The sequence below is a fragment of the Pyrus communis genome, chromosome 7 (genome assembly GCF_041283825.1).
Source record: "Pyrus communis isolate YQ-2024b chromosome 7, ASM4128382v1, whole genome shotgun sequence".
Taxonomy (NCBI): Eukaryota; Viridiplantae; Streptophyta; class Magnoliopsida; order Rosales; family Rosaceae; genus Pyrus; species Pyrus communis.
The window spans coordinates 19,332,978-19,351,624 of record NC_142571.1 but is presented as its reverse complement, the minus strand read 5'-3'; the positions used below and the strand labels follow the sequence as shown (position 1 = coordinate 19,351,624).

General features: G+C 37.5%; 2 protein-coding genes and 1 long non-coding RNA gene across 4 annotated transcripts; 1 reads left to right on the top strand and 2 right to left on the bottom strand.

The window, feature by feature from the left end:
• Positions 1 to 1,682, bottom strand: LOC137733140 (uncharacterized). The gene has a single exon (XM_068472299.2). It carries the CDS (start codon positions 1,336 to 1,338, stop codon positions 523 to 525), a length of 816 nt encoding a protein of 271 aa, XP_068328400.2. The 5' UTR covers positions 1,339 to 1,682; the 3' UTR covers positions 1 to 522.
• A 6,524-nt stretch (positions 1,683 to 8,206) lies between these two features.
• On the top strand, positions 8,207 to 11,642 carry LOC137734168 ((+)-neomenthol dehydrogenase). 2 transcript variants are annotated; one of them, XM_088696445.1, is made up of 5 exons: positions 8,232 to 8,401; positions 8,479 to 8,731; positions 9,452 to 9,526; positions 9,840 to 10,339; positions 11,289 to 11,642. In XM_088696445.1, exons 1-5 carry the CDS (start codon positions 8,382 to 8,384, stop codon positions 11,341 to 11,343), a joined length of 903 nt encoding a protein of 300 aa, XP_088552571.1. In that variant the 5' UTR covers positions 8,232 to 8,381; the 3' UTR covers positions 11,344 to 11,642. The 2 variants fall into 2 exon arrangements, with proteins under 2 accessions (XP_068329581.2, XP_088552571.1); XM_068473480.2 differs by lacking the exon at positions 11,289 to 11,642 and having other exon boundaries at positions 8,207 to 8,401; positions 9,840 to 10,788.
• LOC148695852 (uncharacterized) lies at positions 11,538 to 14,088 on the bottom strand. The gene is made up of 3 exons (XR_015963992.1): positions 13,380 to 14,088; positions 12,583 to 12,753; positions 11,538 to 11,954 (listed from the first exon to the last, which is right to left on the bottom strand). It is a non-coding gene; the product is annotated as an uncharacterized LOC148695852 (long non-coding RNA).
• Positions 14,089 to 18,647: the final 4,559 nt, after the last annotated feature.

Genomic DNA, 18,647 nt, shown 5'->3' with positions numbered 1-18,647 from the left:
GGGTGGGGGTGGGGGAGGAAGGTAGGTAGTGGGCCATAGGTGAGAAAGAAAATGAGGAAGAGAAGGCGTTGCCAGCCGACCCAATCAAAGAGAAAGGAGTCGGCAATGAAGCAGGGGATTTTCAGGGAGGTTTCTGTGAGAGTGAATAGAGGATGACTAGGGTTACTGGTATTATGTACTTTTGACATGATTTAAACAAAAAACCAACTTATATTTGTTCGCATAGTCACAATGGTAAAAATTGCTCCACCGCCATAATTTCTAAATGTAACACTAAATGTGATACAAAAAACATTATTAATGCAAAATGCATGAAAAACCAAATCTTGAAAATAAATGAGAAATGTGCAAATCCACCACTTGGATTGCCATTGAAACACCTCAAATATAGGGGAAAATTTGATCATATTATTATTACACTACCAATTGCATAATTTTTTGCACACAATATTTTGTACAAATTTACATTCTTTGTAACAGCCAACAATCTCCAGTGCCCACCTGGAAATTTCATACTCTCCTTTAATACCTTTCTCTGCTGTGGGCCCCATCTGCGTTCTGATCCGACGGATTGTATTTAATCTTCCTCTGAGTCAGAAAGCAGCACAGGAAACGCGAGCCGTCCGTTGGAGGAGCCTTCAACACCTGGTTTCTTTTTCCCGCCAATTCGCTGATCGTGTTCAGCTCCTTCAGAGGCGGCAACGGCGTCTCTGGTGATGACGCCGCCGATTCGCTCAAGTCCGAGTTTTCCGTCGATTCAGTGCAAGAGTTCTCCTTCGAATCGCTGGAGTAATTCTTCGATCTGCTTGTCATGCTGTCGCGTCGCCGGCGCCGGAAGCTCTCTCCCATTCCCATCAGGTCGCGGTACCCGATCGCAGGCAGCTCGCTCACCGCAGGAGCCAGACTCGAGCCGTCGATCACCAACGCGGCCACATTCAACACGCCTCGGAATCTTCCAGAGGGTCGCCGGATTTGGATCGCCGTAAACGATGGAATGGTGGACGAGACGTCGAGAAAGTTGTTGATCAGAAATCGGACGGTGCCTACGAGGTGATCGCGGAAGCATCCGACGGCATAGATCTGGACCGAGACCTGGGAGGTCTCGCTGGAGAGGAATCCGGACGGGACCTTGAAGAGGCACCGATCATTCCATGTCGGATTCTCACCGCCCACCTTGTCGACCCGAGAGCGGATCTTGTGGGCGGAGTCGACCCAGGCGAGAGCGTAGGTCTGCATGCGGCGGAGGGTGACGGAGGGAGCCATGAGACCCTGGGCGGAGACGAGGTTGATCTCCAAGACGTGCACACGATCGTCGTCTCCGTTTTCTTCCTTCATCATCCTCGTCGTCGGTTCTCAGGCGGAATTGGAGGGCCGAGATACGAGCGAGAAAGAAGGGGAAGAGAAAACGGACGGCCTTGATTAGATTCAAAAACGGGGACGTCGTCGGCGCATGGCTTGCCGGTGGAGGGAGAGAGGCGAGAGGGAGAGGAGGGGGCGGGAGGAGGCGCAGTGAAAAAACAGACAGTTTGGGGGATGGCGGGTCCTGATTAGACTGGGGCAATATTCGTGTAAGGTAAAAAATGAAGTGGATGGCTTGGGTTTGTGGCCAAGATGCCAGTTGCGGTGGTTACAGGGTGGATGATGTAGTTGGAATCAAATTTATGCGGTGAAAAGTAAAAAATTAATGGGGTTAATTAGTAGCATTCCATTTTTTATAAGTTATGTTTGATGATTCTCCTATTGTTGGGAGCTTTGATGGCATGATGAAGTGTTCACAAGCCACGTCAATCGATGTTCCATCCAAACACCGAAAATGGTACGAACAAAGGTGATTACCATAAACAAAAACTTTATTTTTAAAAAGATATGTTATTTGTCATTCAGTATTACGGTTTGGACGGTTTGGTGGTATTCCTCTTCAATTGGAAGTGAAAGGTATTAGGGTCGAATTTCGTGGATGACGAATTCGATACCAAATTAGGTTGCCTATTGTTTAGCTTAGTCGAACTCTCTATTCCCTTAGTATAAAAATAGCGACGTACTAAAAAAAAGAAAGATATGTTATTGAAAAATTATCACAAGCATAAATAATAAAACAGAAAAAAAATGCCAAACATTGTCAATTTTATATGTGAGATCCATGATTTTTCAGAGTCGGACTCAGATGGACCAGAACATAATTATCTCACAAATTCGGTCGTGGACTCAACAACTCTGAGCGGAGATGGATTAACTCAGTAGCAATGCCACCATTATCTTGTTCCGGAGCTTCGGGCAAAGTCGAAGTGACTTTGCTGAGAATGACCACGCTTATTCTGCAAGATGCAAGGGTTTGATCTAGATTAGAATCAGCCAGATCTTCTATGTGTCTTGGAGTTCTTTCAATCTATGAATTTATGTGTGCTCCAAGTAATCATACTACTAAAGAGGATGCAATATTTACTTTTAAATATTATGTAGGATTCTCCCAGCTTAGGGATTCTATCCTAAAAATGTCTCTCTCCCGACTAATATAAATATACCGTTCAAGGGTTTGTACGTCTCTAGTAACACAACCACTGCACTGTTATTCTCTTACCCATTACTTGAGTCTTATACTTGTTTACTAACTTGTCCGTCAGAAGGCCTTTGGCCAGCAATGACACCCTCCCCCCGTTCTTAGGCTTGCTTACTGTGGTTTGTTGTTTTACAAGTTACTTGAATTTGTGCCTTAACCATCTACAGGTGGTGCGCGAATTTGGTTCCAACAAGATCAACACCTTCCAGAATCAAGAAAGCAACATGCTAAATGTTTCATGCTTATGATGCGAGCTTTGATAACCTATATAGTAGGGATTCTTATGTGTGAGAGGTGATTTGGGATCGTGTGAAAGAGAGTGAGACAAAGAATGGGCCAAAGTTAGCATAACAAATCAAGAAGGGTGGGCCATGGTGTTGTTTTGTCTCTGTGCCATAAGTAATAGGTGGTCCGGTACCGAATGCTAGAATTCCTCCCTAAATAAAACAATTTTTTGGAGAAAATCTTTTGTCCCAAAAAAAGGAAGTTTTAACAAAACACTTTTGGTACTGTTCACTTTTAACGAAAAACAACATTTTAACATTTTCCTGGTACTATTTACTACACCTTTATTTGTTCTTTTTCATTAAAACTAAAGTTTTTATTTGGACTTTTCGATAGTTTTTCTTAAAAAAAAAAAGAAAAAAAGAAAAAAAAATTTGTTTGCCAATACTACATGATAGATTGTTCTTTTTCCTTAAAACAAAAGTTTCATGGAACTTCAAAATCTCGTCTAAACACACTGTAAAAATTGTTTGCCAATACTACATGATAGATTGTCATTTGTTCAAATTTGGACTTGCTTTAAACCTTAACCGAAGATTAATAATGAGATGAATCCATGACAGACTGTTTACCAACTAATTAGGGCCTTCCTCTTTCCTTCTTAAACCCAATTAGCTCTACGTTCAAACTCTCTTCTTAGTACAATATAAAGAGTAATATCGCTTGTATTAAAAAAATATTATCAGGTGGCAAGAGTTTAAAATATAAACTGACACCACTTTGCTAACAATTATTATCCCATTATCTTTTTTTTTTTAATTTTTCCTGTTCCTCTTTTATTTTTTGTATCTTTTTTTCCTCAAATACAAGATAGAGAGATAAGCATCTTTTTGTTTTTGTATTTATTTATTTTTAGAATAGATATGCATCTTTTCTTGGATATTCTCATGACAACCCTAGAAAAAAAAGATAAACATTTATTTGTTTTTATCGTGTATATTAAGGAAAACTAATGAAAAAGACTTGAAAACTTTGAGTTTTAACAATAAGGACAAAATAAAGGGTAAAGTGAATGGTACCATGATGGACTTTTTAGTGTAAAAATGTAATTTTTTTTGTTAAAGTGAACAGTACCAAGAGCATTTCGTTAAAGTTTCCTTAATATTATTCTTTTCTTAATAGAAAAATTATACTATTGTTATTTCTCTTTTTTAAGACAACATATTTTTAGGGAGCCTTACTTATAGAGACATAAATATGTACCATATTTCACACAACTCCACACCTTTTAAAACATTATAAGGAGGGACAAAAAAATCCAATAACAGAAAACCAAGCCCAACCCAAAAAGAAACGGACCAACTAAAATATGGCCCATGCCACTCATGGTTTCCTCTTCCCCAAAAATCATAAAAACTAACCGGTTTCCTTTCCCTTTTCCCTTATTCAATACCCGTGGTTTCCTCTTCTCCAAACCTATCATTTCAAATTCCTATCACACAAAAGATACTTCCCAAAAAAAAAAAAAAACCCTAAAATGCTCATAGTTTTCGACACTTTCAAGCTAGATTTTCAGTAAGTGATTCACAAAATTCAGCCAAATTTCCAGAAAGATCAGTGTTTCAAAGGTTTTCCTACTTCTTAGAATCGTCCTTTTGCATGATTATATTTCGAACTCTATAAAAAATGAATGCATTATCAAATATTTGGATGCATTATCAAGTGTTTTTGCATAAGACACTTTTCAAAACAATCCAAAATGCATGCATTATCAAGTGTTTTTTGCACTTGATTTTACAAAAAATTCAATGTTCCAGTTTGAGAAAAAATAATTTCAGTGTTTTAGATGTTTCAGTTTCGCTTTTTTAGTTTACATGTATATTGATTCTTCAACATCTGAAAAAGAAAATGACTATGCGTATAAATTTTGTGAGTTAAAATATTAATCGTCTAGCTTCGATGTTGCACTTTGAACTGATGCTATATTTTGTACTGATGCTGCACTTTGTAAATTAATTTTGGTTCTACTTTCTGTTTGTAAATTGGTTCTGCACATAAATATGTTGTAGAAAAAGAAAAAAGGAATATGCATCAAGCTTGTGTTAAAAGAATTATGCATCTACATTGTGTGTTAACAACCAATTCTGCATCTATCTTGTTTTGCTAATTGATGATGCATCTACTTGTGAGCTAAGCGATATTGCATCTACTTGTTTGCTAATTGATGTTGCATATGGTTTGCGCGCTAAGTGATGCTACATATAGCTTGTGTGCTTAGTGATGTTACATCTAGCTTGTGTGCTAAGCATCTGCCCTTTGCATCTAGTTTGTCTTTGATATGACTTCTTATTATTTGATAATTTATTATACTCATGATCGTTTCATTTTATTTATGAAGATGACGCCAAAAGTAAAACATTTTGCAATAAAAAAAATCACCGCCAAAATTGATGTGAAATATTCTAACACACAAATTAAAACCCTATGATTGTAGTTTATGAAAGTAGGGATCGTTTTAGGCCGGGGATTAAAAGGGATGCTAATCAACACAAATACGACTTAAAAACACTAAACTAGACTCTATAGACTTAAAACTAACTCAAAACACTCAAAACAGCAACAAGCAATAAAAAAGCCTCAATTCTAGACCTAACAAGTGATTTTGACGAAAATACAACTTAACTTGACTCAAAAGACTAAAAGAAAATAGATTTTGACTCAAATAACAAGACTAAATGAAAGGGGGATTGCTTTTGATGAATTTAAAACTTAAAACAGAAATTTTGTATAAAACACTTTGTAAAAACGAATTTGGGTGAATTAAATGGGTGAAAGGCTAGTTAAAGGGTTCATCTCCGCACATGACACATATGCATACAAATCGATTTCCAGTTATTATTCCTTTAAATCATGAATGACAACGCCCCAAGTTTTGGATGTGTAGAGGGTGTAAAGGAGGCATGGCGTTGAGTATTGAGGGACGCGCATCACGGTTGTGGGGGTATATTTGGTTTTTCATATTTTCCCCTTGATTCAGTGACACGTGATATTATGACGAAAGTTGTGATGAAGTTGACAAAAAGGACCACAAATGCACACTTTGATCAATTAAAGGACCATTGCTCCAATTGAGTTAAAGTTGAGGGATCATTACTACAATTTTCTCTTATAGATAATGCTAGAAAGACGATCTACTTAAACCACATTTTGCAGACTACCTGTTGGGAATAAAGAGGCGCAACAGCCAATAACAGTTTGTTCTCGCCTATAACAGATAGTAAGATGCTTCCAAGTGTCCGGGGACAAATAAGAATTACATAGGGCGAGCTACTTTCTATACTGGTTGTCAAAAAGAAGGAAAATTGGTCATATAGAACACCAACACATAGAAAAAGGGCTGAAGGAACATAGAACAAATGAGGTGTACAACTAGTGGTGTACAACACCTCCCCTTTTTTGTTTGTAACTAGGGAGAAATAGAATGGAGTTCTTCAAGAAGTTGAGTGATGGTTGGATATCTTTTTTAAATTATTAAAGAAAGAATTTAATCATTAACCCTAACATTTTTACTAAAATAACAAAAATCATTAAATGCCACATCATGTAGTTTACATAAATGGTCTAAAAACATAAGAGCATGTTTGGTATCGTATAAAAAAAAAATTCATAATTTCTCAAAACATTTCTTAAGAAAAATTTTCTTTAAAACCCAAAAACTTATTTGGTATGAGATTCAAAATTGTTTTTCAATTTTAATAATTAAAAAGAAAAGAAAAAACACCTTACAACAATTCGTTATCGATTATGAAATTACTACTAAATTTAATTGGACTGACAGAGAGATACAAAATGTACAAAAGGGAGATGAGAGAGAAAAAGCATAGAGAGGAGAGAGAAAAATAGGATATAAATAGAGAGTTAGGCAAGGAATGATCGAGAGAGAGAGAGATAGAGAGAGGAGAAGAGAGAAAGTAGTGTGTTGAGTTTAAATTTTTTTTTTTTTGTATTTATTGGGAGTGTTTAATTTTTAAGTTAGTTTTTAGTTCAATTCTTTAAAATAATCTTACCAAACAAGTATTCAATATATAAAACTTAAAAAAGTATTTTAGAGTCTAAAAATTCAAATGGAGTATCATACAGACTCTAATCTTCCCAACATTTTTCTTCAAGATGAAATACTAGCATCTTAAAGCCTTGGTTGCCTACTACATTTTCCTAATTAGTTAAGGGAGTGTAATGAATTTGGATTTCATAGGATTTTAAAAAACTTTTTATAAGTGACTAATTTTAAAGGATTTTAATAGATTCTATAATTCCATATGAATTTTGACGAATTTGTATGGATTTTTTTTATAGATTTATTTGGACTTCTTTCATGAATTAGGTAGAATTTTAAAGTATTTTCCCTTTTCAGTTTCCTCCTAAAATAACATCAGAAGAATATATATTACGAAAACACAAATTACATGACCTGCATCAAAATTACCACAAAACAGTGGCTATCCTACTAGTTCGGACTTCAACAACTCAACTATCTCCAGCAAGTCTGAGATATGATGCTTCAATGTCTCGAAAAGATGGGAAATATATTAGAAGTGAAATAATAGTCGAGACTTTTGAAGAATAACAAACACTATTAGTTATAATGTCACCTTGCGTCTCTGTAATTCAATTGACCGAGCCAATGCATGTCTTCTTGTCAATAAACACTTATTAGTTATAATCTAGATAAAGAATATTTGGCATGAACCCAAATTAGGGTTCCTCCTTGAGTGATTAAGCTCAGATTGAAAGTATCGCAGGGACCATATAAAATACAATGGTTTAGTATGGGATGGAAGAAATAGCAGGGCCTAAACAATCATCACAAATCACAATCACAAAATCTGCGATTTGGCCTAAACAATTATGAATCCGGATCTTCTTTGTGAAGATCTCGAGGATTCGTAAATCGTGTCCGTTCATCGTACATCATGTGGTCAGAAATTATTGTAAATATTTTTATTTAAAATTAAACACAAACAGTATTTGACAAAAACTGATCGCACGATATATGATGAACGGAAGCTAATTCACAGATCCCTAGAATCCTTACCAAAAGGATCCGAAGAGGATCCTATTGGAATAATTATCACAAAATCGCAAATAGTTAATAGAGTTATATCCATGAATAATCAGAAAAGTGAAATGAGTACATTTTGAAAAACATCATACAACAACAACAATATCATTATTCTTAAGTCTTCCTCATTTCTCATCTTTGGTTAAAACATGTGGGTATTGATTTACACAACTTTTACAACAATTTCATTGTTTTTTTTTTTATTGATAAAGGGGTTAGGTTAGATTTGACAGCACGTTTTTAAAATTAAGATAATTAAAAGACAAATAAATAGGGACGTGCACGTGCTAGAAGAAAATTGTTTTTCAAATTTGAAAAGATAAATGTCGATTCCTTTTTGCTCGTCCCCGATAATTGTCCGATTTTCTTCTTTTTATTTATTTATTTAAGGTTAGTCAAAACTCAAACATTATAGATGAATCCTCAAACTGTTATCCCAGGTCCAGCAAACTTCATCCGACATCGATTCCCCATCAAATGGCAGAAGCAAAAAAAAGGTGGCCACTCAATTTTCTTCAATTCTCTTCTATTTTGTGTTTTGTTTCTGAATTTGTAGTTTCTGTGATGTTTTCAGGTACGCAGTTGTGACAGGTGCAAACAAAGGCATAGGATTGGGAGTTGTGGAGCAGTTAGCATTAGATGGAATCACTGTTGTCCTAACTGCCAGAGATGAGAAGAGGGGTCTTGAAGCTGTCGAGAAACTCAAGGAGTCTGCAGGCCTAGCAGAAGGTCAAGTGGTTTTTCATCAACTTGATGTGACTAAACCTGCAACAATTGCTCCTTTGGCAGAATTCATCAAAACCCGGTTCGGAAAACTCGATATCTTGGTACGATCGGAATTGGTTTCTTAAAATGTTTCGTTATTTGCATCTAATTTTATTTTATAATTTGTTGGTACAAGATAGATACTGGGAAATCTGGGGATTAGAACACAGGATATGAGGTGCAGGGTAAACGCATTACATTGTTTTATGTTGTCAATTTTCGACACGAGACTTCTTACATTCTTCAACAATATGTGTTCGTTTTCCAGAAAAGAATAAAGTAACTCCTAGTGGTGTCAAAATTAAAACAATCCGGATGCAAAATCGCTCTATCAAACTCAAACATCACCAAATCCTACAAAACATGTCCTAAATAAACCCACCAAATCAAATTTGCAAACAATCGGATCAGCAACATGATATGCTCAGATTGTAAAAAAAGCATCAAAATTTCTGCATGTTCATAATAAAAACACTTCTACCATAAGCGCTTATAAGCATAAGTTCTTCTATAAAAACCCCACTAAGTCAAATTTGCAAGCAAACAGATTTGGGTCAAGATATGCTCACACTTTCAAGAAAAGATACTGGGGAAAGGTTGATGGCTTTCCTGGTTTAAGTGCCATGCCCCATGGCCTCAAAGCTAGGTGGTTTGGCATTAGTAACATCAAGGATCTACAAACTTTCCCTTTTATTTCGCATTTTCTAGGTTTTTTTTTACTTTTTTAGTTGTTTGTTTGTGGCTGATATAGAAGTGATATAGAAAGAGTTGGGGTGTCACAGGTGAACAATGCAGGGATCGGTGGAGCAATAGTGGATGCTGATGCTTTCAGGGCTTCAATAGTTTCAGGTGCTGCGGTAAGTCTTTCACTTGATTTTTCTCAAAAGGTTCAATGTGCTGAAGTTTGAACCTATCTATCGTTTGGCCAAAGTCTGGTTGGGTTCTCTAGAGGAAATTATCTGTGAAATGTCATTCAAGAATTCACTCAGTAGTACTTTGTTGTAAAAGAATCTGATGTTTCCCGGATATGAGTTGAAGTAATAGAAGTTTACTGACAAGCCGCAACCTTTTGAGTTTTTTCTTTTCGTGCCCGAAAACTTTCTGCGTTTAATTGATATGCGTGTCATACTGTAATCAACAATTTTCTTGTTTGGGGTTGGTGTAATGCAGGAAGGAGGAACAGTTGATTCGAATAAAGTAATGACTCAAAAGTATGACTTAGCGGAAGAATGCTTGCAAACAAACTATTATGGTGCTAAAAGAACAGCTGAAGCGCTTATTCCACTCCTCCAGTTATCTGATTCACCAAAAGTTATTAACGTTTCATCTTCTTTGGGAAAGTTAAACTGCATACGAAATGATTGGGTTAAAGGAGTTTTCAGTGATGCCGAAAACCTCACAGAAGAGAGAGTAGATGAGGTGTTGACTGAGTTTCTAAAAGACTTCAAGGAAGGCTCGCTTGAAAGCAAAGGTTGGCCTTCTTTTATGTCTGCCTATACACTTTCTAAGACAGCATTGAATGCATATACAAGGCTTCTGGCCAAGAAGTACCCCAATCTTTGTGTCAATTCGGTCTGCCCTGGCTTTGTCAAAACAGATATTAACTTCAATGCCGGCATCTTGCCTGTTGAAGAAGGTGCTGCAAGGGTTGTGAAGTTAGCATTGCTGCCCAATGATTGCCCTTCTGGTTCCTTCTTTGCTCATTTTAAGGTGACAGATTTTTAATTGAAGATGACCGACTTAAGCAGAAGTTGCATAGGCATGTTATGTATTTGGGCAGCGTCTTCAACTTTTTATAAGTATATTTGGAGTATGATAGCATCATAACTCTGTCAAACTCTTCCAGCATCTGACAGAAATTGAAGAATCTAATACTAATACTATTGTTAGTATTTCGACATAGAACAATACTTGGCTCGTTACAAGACAAGTCACACTTTGACATGGGTGAAAACCTCAAAGACTGGCCTCACAGCACAGATCAAGTGGTTTTTCATCAACTAGATGTGGCTAACCCTACTACTATTAATGATTGGAACATATTATGCTTACCGTAAATCTGTGACCACTTTTAATTGTGGAAGATTTATCTTCGTCCAGATCGGATTCTTTTTACTCCGTCTTCAAGTTCTTTTCGATATCTGACAAATATTACTTTTTGTTAAGGTGTTCGGCAGAGTAGCATTTTTGTTGCCAAGTTTTCTAAATGTATTTTCTCTTTTCAAAACAAAATAGATAATGAGACAGTTGGGCTCTACATAGGTGAACAATGCAGGGATTGGTGTAGTCAGAATAGATGTTGATGCTCTTAAGCTTCAGCAAATCCTGCAACTGAGTTAAGTTCTTCGCATTCGAACTTTGTTTTCGGGTTTTGTTTCCACAGCACTGTGAAGATGATGCATCTCTGAGGAATGGTGGCTGCATAATAGTTGATGCCGTTTGCTTCTGGTTAGGACATAGCTATTAAGAACTAAAAGCCGAGCGCCATTCCAGAATCCATCAAGATATTTAAGTAGTGTTTCTTGGAGCTGTGTGTCGTTTGGATTTAGTTTTCTTGCATGAAGAATCTTTCCGCTTTCAGGGCACAGCAAATTAGTTCTCGGAGCTGAAGGAAATTTTGAACGGCGGTCCTACTGGCCTATACTTTGTCCGCAGAGAAGTGACACCATTTTGAATACTCGTAGTGTTTATACGACCGTACCGTGTGAATAATGTGAGATTATCTTATAGAGTTACTCTATTTGCAACGCTTTCTTCTCCGGGGTGCAGAAGGGCATGAAGTACTTTCTTCTCAGGGATAATTTTTCTTTGAATACAAACGATATTTTACGTTAAATTTATCTTAATTACACGTAAGTGAATTTGAACTTAATTACAAACGGAAGAGCACATTGTTATAGCCAAGCTGATTAAACCTACGTCTCTTGTATACACAACTTTATATTAACGTAATGTCACCAAATATCGCTGTTATATCAACATTATATTTCATATATTAACCACGAGCTTTGGCACAACGCTTTGTGTTTGTTTGCAGCTGAAGGAACATTCACCACCATTTCTGCGGAGCACCTCTCGGCTTTTTGTCTCAGCACCAAAAGCCAATTCCAATTCCCGGCTTTTTCTCTCAATTTTATGTTAAAAGTATGCATGTCGCTATTCGCATGAGGGATAAGCATCCCCGCATCCACCAACCGAATTCCAATTTCCGGCTTCTCAGTTACATGTACTTCAACACGTTTCTTCCTGAGCTGTCTAATATGCAGAACCACTCACCGCCACCACCTGCTCGATCAAGCCACAACGAAAAAACCAACCCAGATGACTCCACAAGGTCTCATACTTCCTTTAAACGGTAGAGATGTATCACATATCACATAATCCAATGGCACATGGACCAACTCTTAATATGCCAAAACACAAATGATTTAATAATTAGAGCAACAGATCAATGACATTCAAAACATTCTCGAGATTAACTTGACTAGAAATTAAAGAATTTTAATATGAATTTTTCCATCTCATTAATCTTGCCACAAAAACACAAAGAACATGCAATTCCTTTCACCTAAATTCAAAATATCACAAGAAAGTATAATTTTCGAGATAAAATAAGTAGTAAAATATGCGCTCATCATTCATCAAATTCTACTAACTAAAATTACAAATTAAGAAATATAACATCGACATGTATTGTGAAGTTGGCACCTATTCAATTAACGATGATTGTATTAATTTGTCTGTTGAGTTAACTTTTATGTTATCAATTTGTTGTCTTCTTTCTGGAAATTGGTAAGTACACGAACAGATGTGGATTCTGGTTTTAGAGTATCATCATGTTCCTAGCTTCCTATCAGTGATAACGTACTTCTCCAATCAGTATGTATGGATACTAGAAACCTATAAATCTAACCTGAAACTACCAGAAGTATTCAATTCCAGCGTCTACAGCTTTAGCATTAGTTGGTACAAGGGACATTCTTCCGAAGAGGGAGATGAAATCGTTGAGGCTCCTATTTATTCCTCCTCTTGTTATGGCCTTTTAAACTGCTAATTCCCGATGGTCCAATCTCATACATCTTCCCTGCAAAAGCATGTGTGCCAAACTTCAAGATCAAATTTTTCCCACAAAAGGAACATAAAGATCAAACTCGTTAGCGGAACAATTGGTGCACAAAGGAATTTAAAATCTTGACATCTGTGTATTTCTGGCAGATTTTATGTGAGCATGCAACTAAAACTGGCATCACTATCAATGGTGCACAAAGATAGGCAGAAAAACGTGAAGGGAAGCAATCACAACACAACGTGTAGCAAGTAATCTGTCCACATATTGGGAAACTTTTAACAGTTTGAGTTGTTAGTTTTCGATTGTATTTGTTAAGGCGAGATGGATGTCAACTATGCAATGCTCCGGAAAACTTAAAAGGCTGTGTAGCAGCTCTTGTTTGTTGTATTGAATACCATGGTTTCATTCACAGAGAAGGGCTTCATTTCTCTTTAATTTCCTTCACAGGAAAAGGTACTTAAAAATTTGACTGCCTAAGCTACTGACGAATGCAGAGTGTGTTGATGATGCCTACATCAAGCTACCCCACTTACGCCTAAAAAGCAATCTAATCTAGACTATATAGTCATTTGGACATTCACGCAAATTCCGAGGGATAATTTGCAGATATAGAAATGTTAAGATAAGTAAATGCAAACTACCTTTCACCCAAATTGGAGGAGCACCGGTGGCATTAGCAATGAGCAATGAGCAATGACATAGCACTATCTTCACAGTTTCTGCACTAGCTCAAATCAAAAGTAAAAGAAAAGCAGCACATAAGCAATTGAACCCCGCAAAGCCAAACAAAAAGATAGACTGTAAATGTATTCCTATGAAAGAATGCAGCTTTTAGGAGAAGTTTATGTATCCAAATGGCACTGGACGCAGATTGCCAGATGGCAAAAGCGAAATCCAATGTGGGGAAGGGATTATTTTATCGTCGTCAAATCCAATAATACAGAACAACTCCAAAGAAGTGAACTGCACTTCAATTCCAAAAAAGCACAAGTGAAACCGGGGAAAATTTGATAACTTTAATGGTGGGTGTTTTTTGTGGTGGTTGATGGTGAGGGTGGGTTTTTGATTTTAGTGTGTCTGCTTGCAGTGGATTGAGTCGTGGCAACATATTCCGTTGGTGGATTGTGCGTGACTATGTGAGAGACAAACGTTGGTTGCTGAGGGAACTTTGGGTATTTGGGGAAAAGTGAAAAAGAGTCCGTCAAGCTTTGCTAACATGTCTGCTACCAATAACTGGAGAGATTGGCTAGATAGAGGTGTGAGTGTGACATATGAAATCTAGACCGGCTAACTAGCTAACAAATCAAATCAGACAAAGTTAATAAAGTGACCTTAATCCCTGGTTTAAGTTTCCAATCAGACAAAGTCAATAAAGTCAGTTTTATGTGAGCATACAGCCTGAAACTGGCATCACTACCAATGGTGCACAAAGATTGGGCAAAAAAAACGTAAAGGGAAGCAATCACAACACAACGTGTACCAAGTAATCTGTCCACAGATTGGGATATTTTAAGTTTGAGTTGCTAACTTTCGGTTGTATTTTCTTAGGCAAAGTGGACGTCACATCAACTATGCAACGCACTGGGAGATATCTTCAAATTTTCATAACTACTAAGCTACTGATGAATGCAGAGTGTGCTGATGATGCATACAAGAAGCAATTGTTACGCCATAAAAGCAATCTAATCTAGCTTAAGATAGTCATTTGGACATAAACACAAGGATTTTGTGACTCTTTCGAGTTTTGAGTTGGCTTCTGTATTTTGAGTGCCCTTGCTTTTTTCGTGTATTTCTTTCTTCATCATTTATCCAGTGACTGGTACGTGGTCAGTATTTACTTACTCGTATGTATTGGGAAGTTGGCACTTGTTCAGTTATTTATGACTGTAACTTGTGTCTGTTGAGTTAACTATATTTTTATCAGTTTGTATTCTTTCTGGAAATTGGCCAGTAAACAAATCTGGATTCTGGTTCAGGAGTATCATCACGTTCCTAACTTCTATTAGCGATGACGTCCTTCTCAAAGCCGTATATATACAGATACAAGAAATATGTAAATCTGACCTGAAACTGTAGACAATTTTATGTATATATCATGTATAAAATAGATGCAAGAAATATGTAAATCTGACCTGAAACTGTAGACAATTTTATGTATATATCATGTATAAAATAGTTTACAAGATCAACCATAAATAGGAGAGGAATACAAGAAAGAAAGTGGAGGAATGGTGCGGACAGGGATGGCAGCTCAGCAAGCATGAGTGAAGACCTGACCTCCACTATCTCTAACTTAAACTAATACCTAGCTTTACATGATGAGGGAATATTGCTCTTAAATAAGCCTAAAGTAAACAAACAAGCAGCTAACCCTAGCCGAAAGTAAGATGACAATGAGTTGTTATCCATCACCAACTAAACAATGACAACTAGACAAACCCTACCACCAATAATAATAGATACTTCAATACTCCCCCTCAAGCTGGATCGAGAGTTCTTCTGGATCCAAGCTTGAAGAGAAGACGATCAAGTTGTGCAGAAGGCAGAAGCTTGGTGAACACATCGGCAAGTTGATCACTGGAACGAACAAATACAGTTTGTAATAGCTTGGACTGAACTTGGTTGCGAACGAAATGACAGTCAACCTCGATGTGCTTTGTGCGTTCATGGAAGACGGGGTTGGCAGCAATATGCATTGCTGCTTGATTGTCACAGTGAAGAAGAATTGGTTTGGAGGAGATGATTTCAAGATCACGTAGCAACCTCTTTAGCCAAATTAGTTCGCATGCAGTCGATGCCATTGCACGGTACTCAGCTTCTGCGCTTGACCGAGCTACAACAGATTGCTTTTTGCTCTTCCACGTAACGAGGTTACCACCAACAAGAGTGCAGTAACCAGTTGTGGATTTGCGATCAAGGACATTGCCTGCCCAATCAGAGTCTGTGTATCCTTCAATGGTGAAGTGTCCATTGTTTTGCATGAAAATCCCAGTAGATATTGAGCTTTTCAAGTATCGAAGGATCCTTTTAACTAGTTGCAAATGATGAGATGAGGGAGAATGCATGAACTGGCTGACAAAGCTAACAGCATAAGCAATGTCAGGTCGGGTTATAGTCAAATAGATAAGTTTTCCTACCAACCTTTGATACTCCGATGCATTTTCAAGCTGGATGCCTGAGGTTTCATCCTTGAAATTTGTTGGTAGTGGTGTTTTGGCAGGCTTGCAATGCATCATATTTGCTTCTTCTAAAAGATCTAGAACGTACTTTTGTTGATTTAGAAACAAACCAGTTGGAGATTGATCCATTTCGATTCCAAGAAAGTATCGAAGTCTGCCAAGATCTTTGATTTTGAAGGTTGAATGTAATGTGGCTTTGAGAACAGTTATTTCTTTTGGATTATCTCCCGTGACAATAAGATCATCAACATAAACAAGTACCACCAATCTTCCATGCGTACCAATCCTAGTGAACATTGAAGAATCTGCATTGCTTCGTTTAAAGCCGGATGACATAAGGACAGAACTAAGTTTTGAGTACCAAGCCCTTGGAGATTGCTTGAGACCGTAAATAGCCTTGTGAAGCTTGCAAGCTATTCCTTGTTCCTTCTCTCGTTCATGACCAGGTGGTAGTCGCATGTATACCTCTTCTTCTAACTCTCCATGTAGGAAGGCATTTTTTACATCCATTTGATGTAGAGACCAGTTTGAATTGATAGCCACCGAAAGAAGCACTCTAACTGTGTTCATCTTTGCCACAGGGGCAAAGGTTTCTTTGTAATCTACTCCGAAGGTTTGTGTGAAGCCCCTTGCAACTAACCTTGCCTTGTGCCGCTCTATGTTTCCATCTGAGTGAAATTTGGTCTTATAAATCCATCTTGCCCCAACCACACGTTGACCTTTTGGCAGAGAAACAATGCTCCAAGTTTGATTTTCATCAAGTGCCTTCAGTTCTTCAAGCATGGCTTTCCTCCATACATGAGATTGGTGTGCCTCTTCGAAGGATCGAGGCTCAGAATTTTGGGATAACTTGGTCACAAAGATAGCATGAGATGGAGAGCTTTTGCTATGAAAAACCATTTGTCCAATAGGATGTCTAGGCGTGTAGATTTCAAAATCATCAAGCCTGGCTGGAGGTTGTCTGTTTCGAGAAGGATTCCTTCGTGGAGGAGGAGGTTGTTCAAGTTGAGGCTCTCTCCTTTCGAGAATGACTTCTTCATTATCTGCTTCCATACTTTCAGGAGCTGGCTCTATCTCAACAGCTTCATTTTGCGGTGTTGACAGCCTTGTATCATCAAGGAAGAGAGGGGTAAGAAACACTTCATATGAGAGCTCCCCATGAGGTTCATCATCATGCATTTGAAAGAAGGAGTGAGTTTCATCAAAACGCACATCCCTGGATACACATACCTTTCTGGTCTTAGAGTCGGAGCATTTGTATCCCTTTTGGGAAGTTGAGTAACCTACGAATGCACATTTGATATCCCTTGGATCAAGTTTATCTCGGTGAATAGTTTGAATGTGCACATAGCATACACATCCAAACACACGGAGATGACTTATGTCAATTTCTCTCCCCTTGAGAATTTGGTAAGGAGATTTGAACTTCAAGATTCTACTAAGAAGGCGATTGATGATGTATGCAGCGGTTTGTATAGCTTGAGACCAGAACTTCTTTGGAACTTTTGCTTGTAACATTAGTGATCGTGTTTTTTCAAGCAAATCTCGGTTCTTTCTTTCTGAAATGCCATTTTGTTGTGGCGTTCCTACACAACTTGTTTGTTGCAAAATTCCATGCTCACTTAAGTAAGTTGTCATGATTTTGGAAGTGTACTCAGACCCATTATCAGACCTTAAGATGCCAATTTTAGAGTTAAAATGATTTTGAATTAATTTATGAAAATTTTTGAAACACTGGAAAGCTTCATGCTTGAATTTAAGTAAATACACAAAAGTAGTTCTAGAGAAATCATCAATGAACGATATGTAAAATCTGTAACCATCAAAGGACTCTAAGGTGGCAGGTCCCCAAATGTCAGAATGGACTATTTCAAAGGCTTTGGTAGCTCTAGAGAGAGAGTGGGGAAAGGGTAACCTGGTGAACTTAGATTTTTGACAAACTTCACAATCTGGAATCACTTTACAGAAACTAGGAAAAAGAAAAGACATAACATGTGAAGAAGGGTGAGCTAATCTCATGTGCCACAGCTGCTCCTTGTTTACAGTGCTTGAGTTTACGTAGAAACTTTTTGGGAAACTTGAAGAGAATTTGACATAGTACAGTCCATTGAGGAAGAACCCTTTACCAATCGTTTCCTTCGAAACTTGGTCCTGGAAAATCACATAGTGAGTTGAAAAAATTGCAAGACAATTTAGCAAATGTGTTATTTTTCCTACTGACAATAGTTTGAAAGGAAAAGAAGGGACATGCATGACAAGGGATTCTTTTTGACTCGAGAAGATTTTGAGTTTCCCTCTGCCTACTATACGAACTTTGGTGCCATTAGCTACGGAGACAAAAGAAGGAGTGGAAAAGTTTTGAAAATCATTTAGTAAAGATGCATCGTTAGTCATGTGATCTGAAGCTCCTGAGTCAACTATCCAAAAATCACAACTACTACTAAGATCCAAAGCAGTGGAGATAGTTGCAATAATACCTGGCATGTCATTTTGTGACACTGAGTTTGATTGTTCGAGGAAGCCAGCAAACTTGCCGAGCATGGCTGAAGGAGTTTCATGATTTGTTGCTCCTTGTTTCTGTTGCAAGAAGTTAGCGAATTCATTTATGAGAGCAATGGGACTAGAGGAAGAGTTTATCACATTATTGGAGACATTGTCGCAAACAAGATTTCCTCTAGGAGTGTAGGCAGGCTTCATTTGGTTTCTTGGTGCTCTTCCATCGTCATTGAA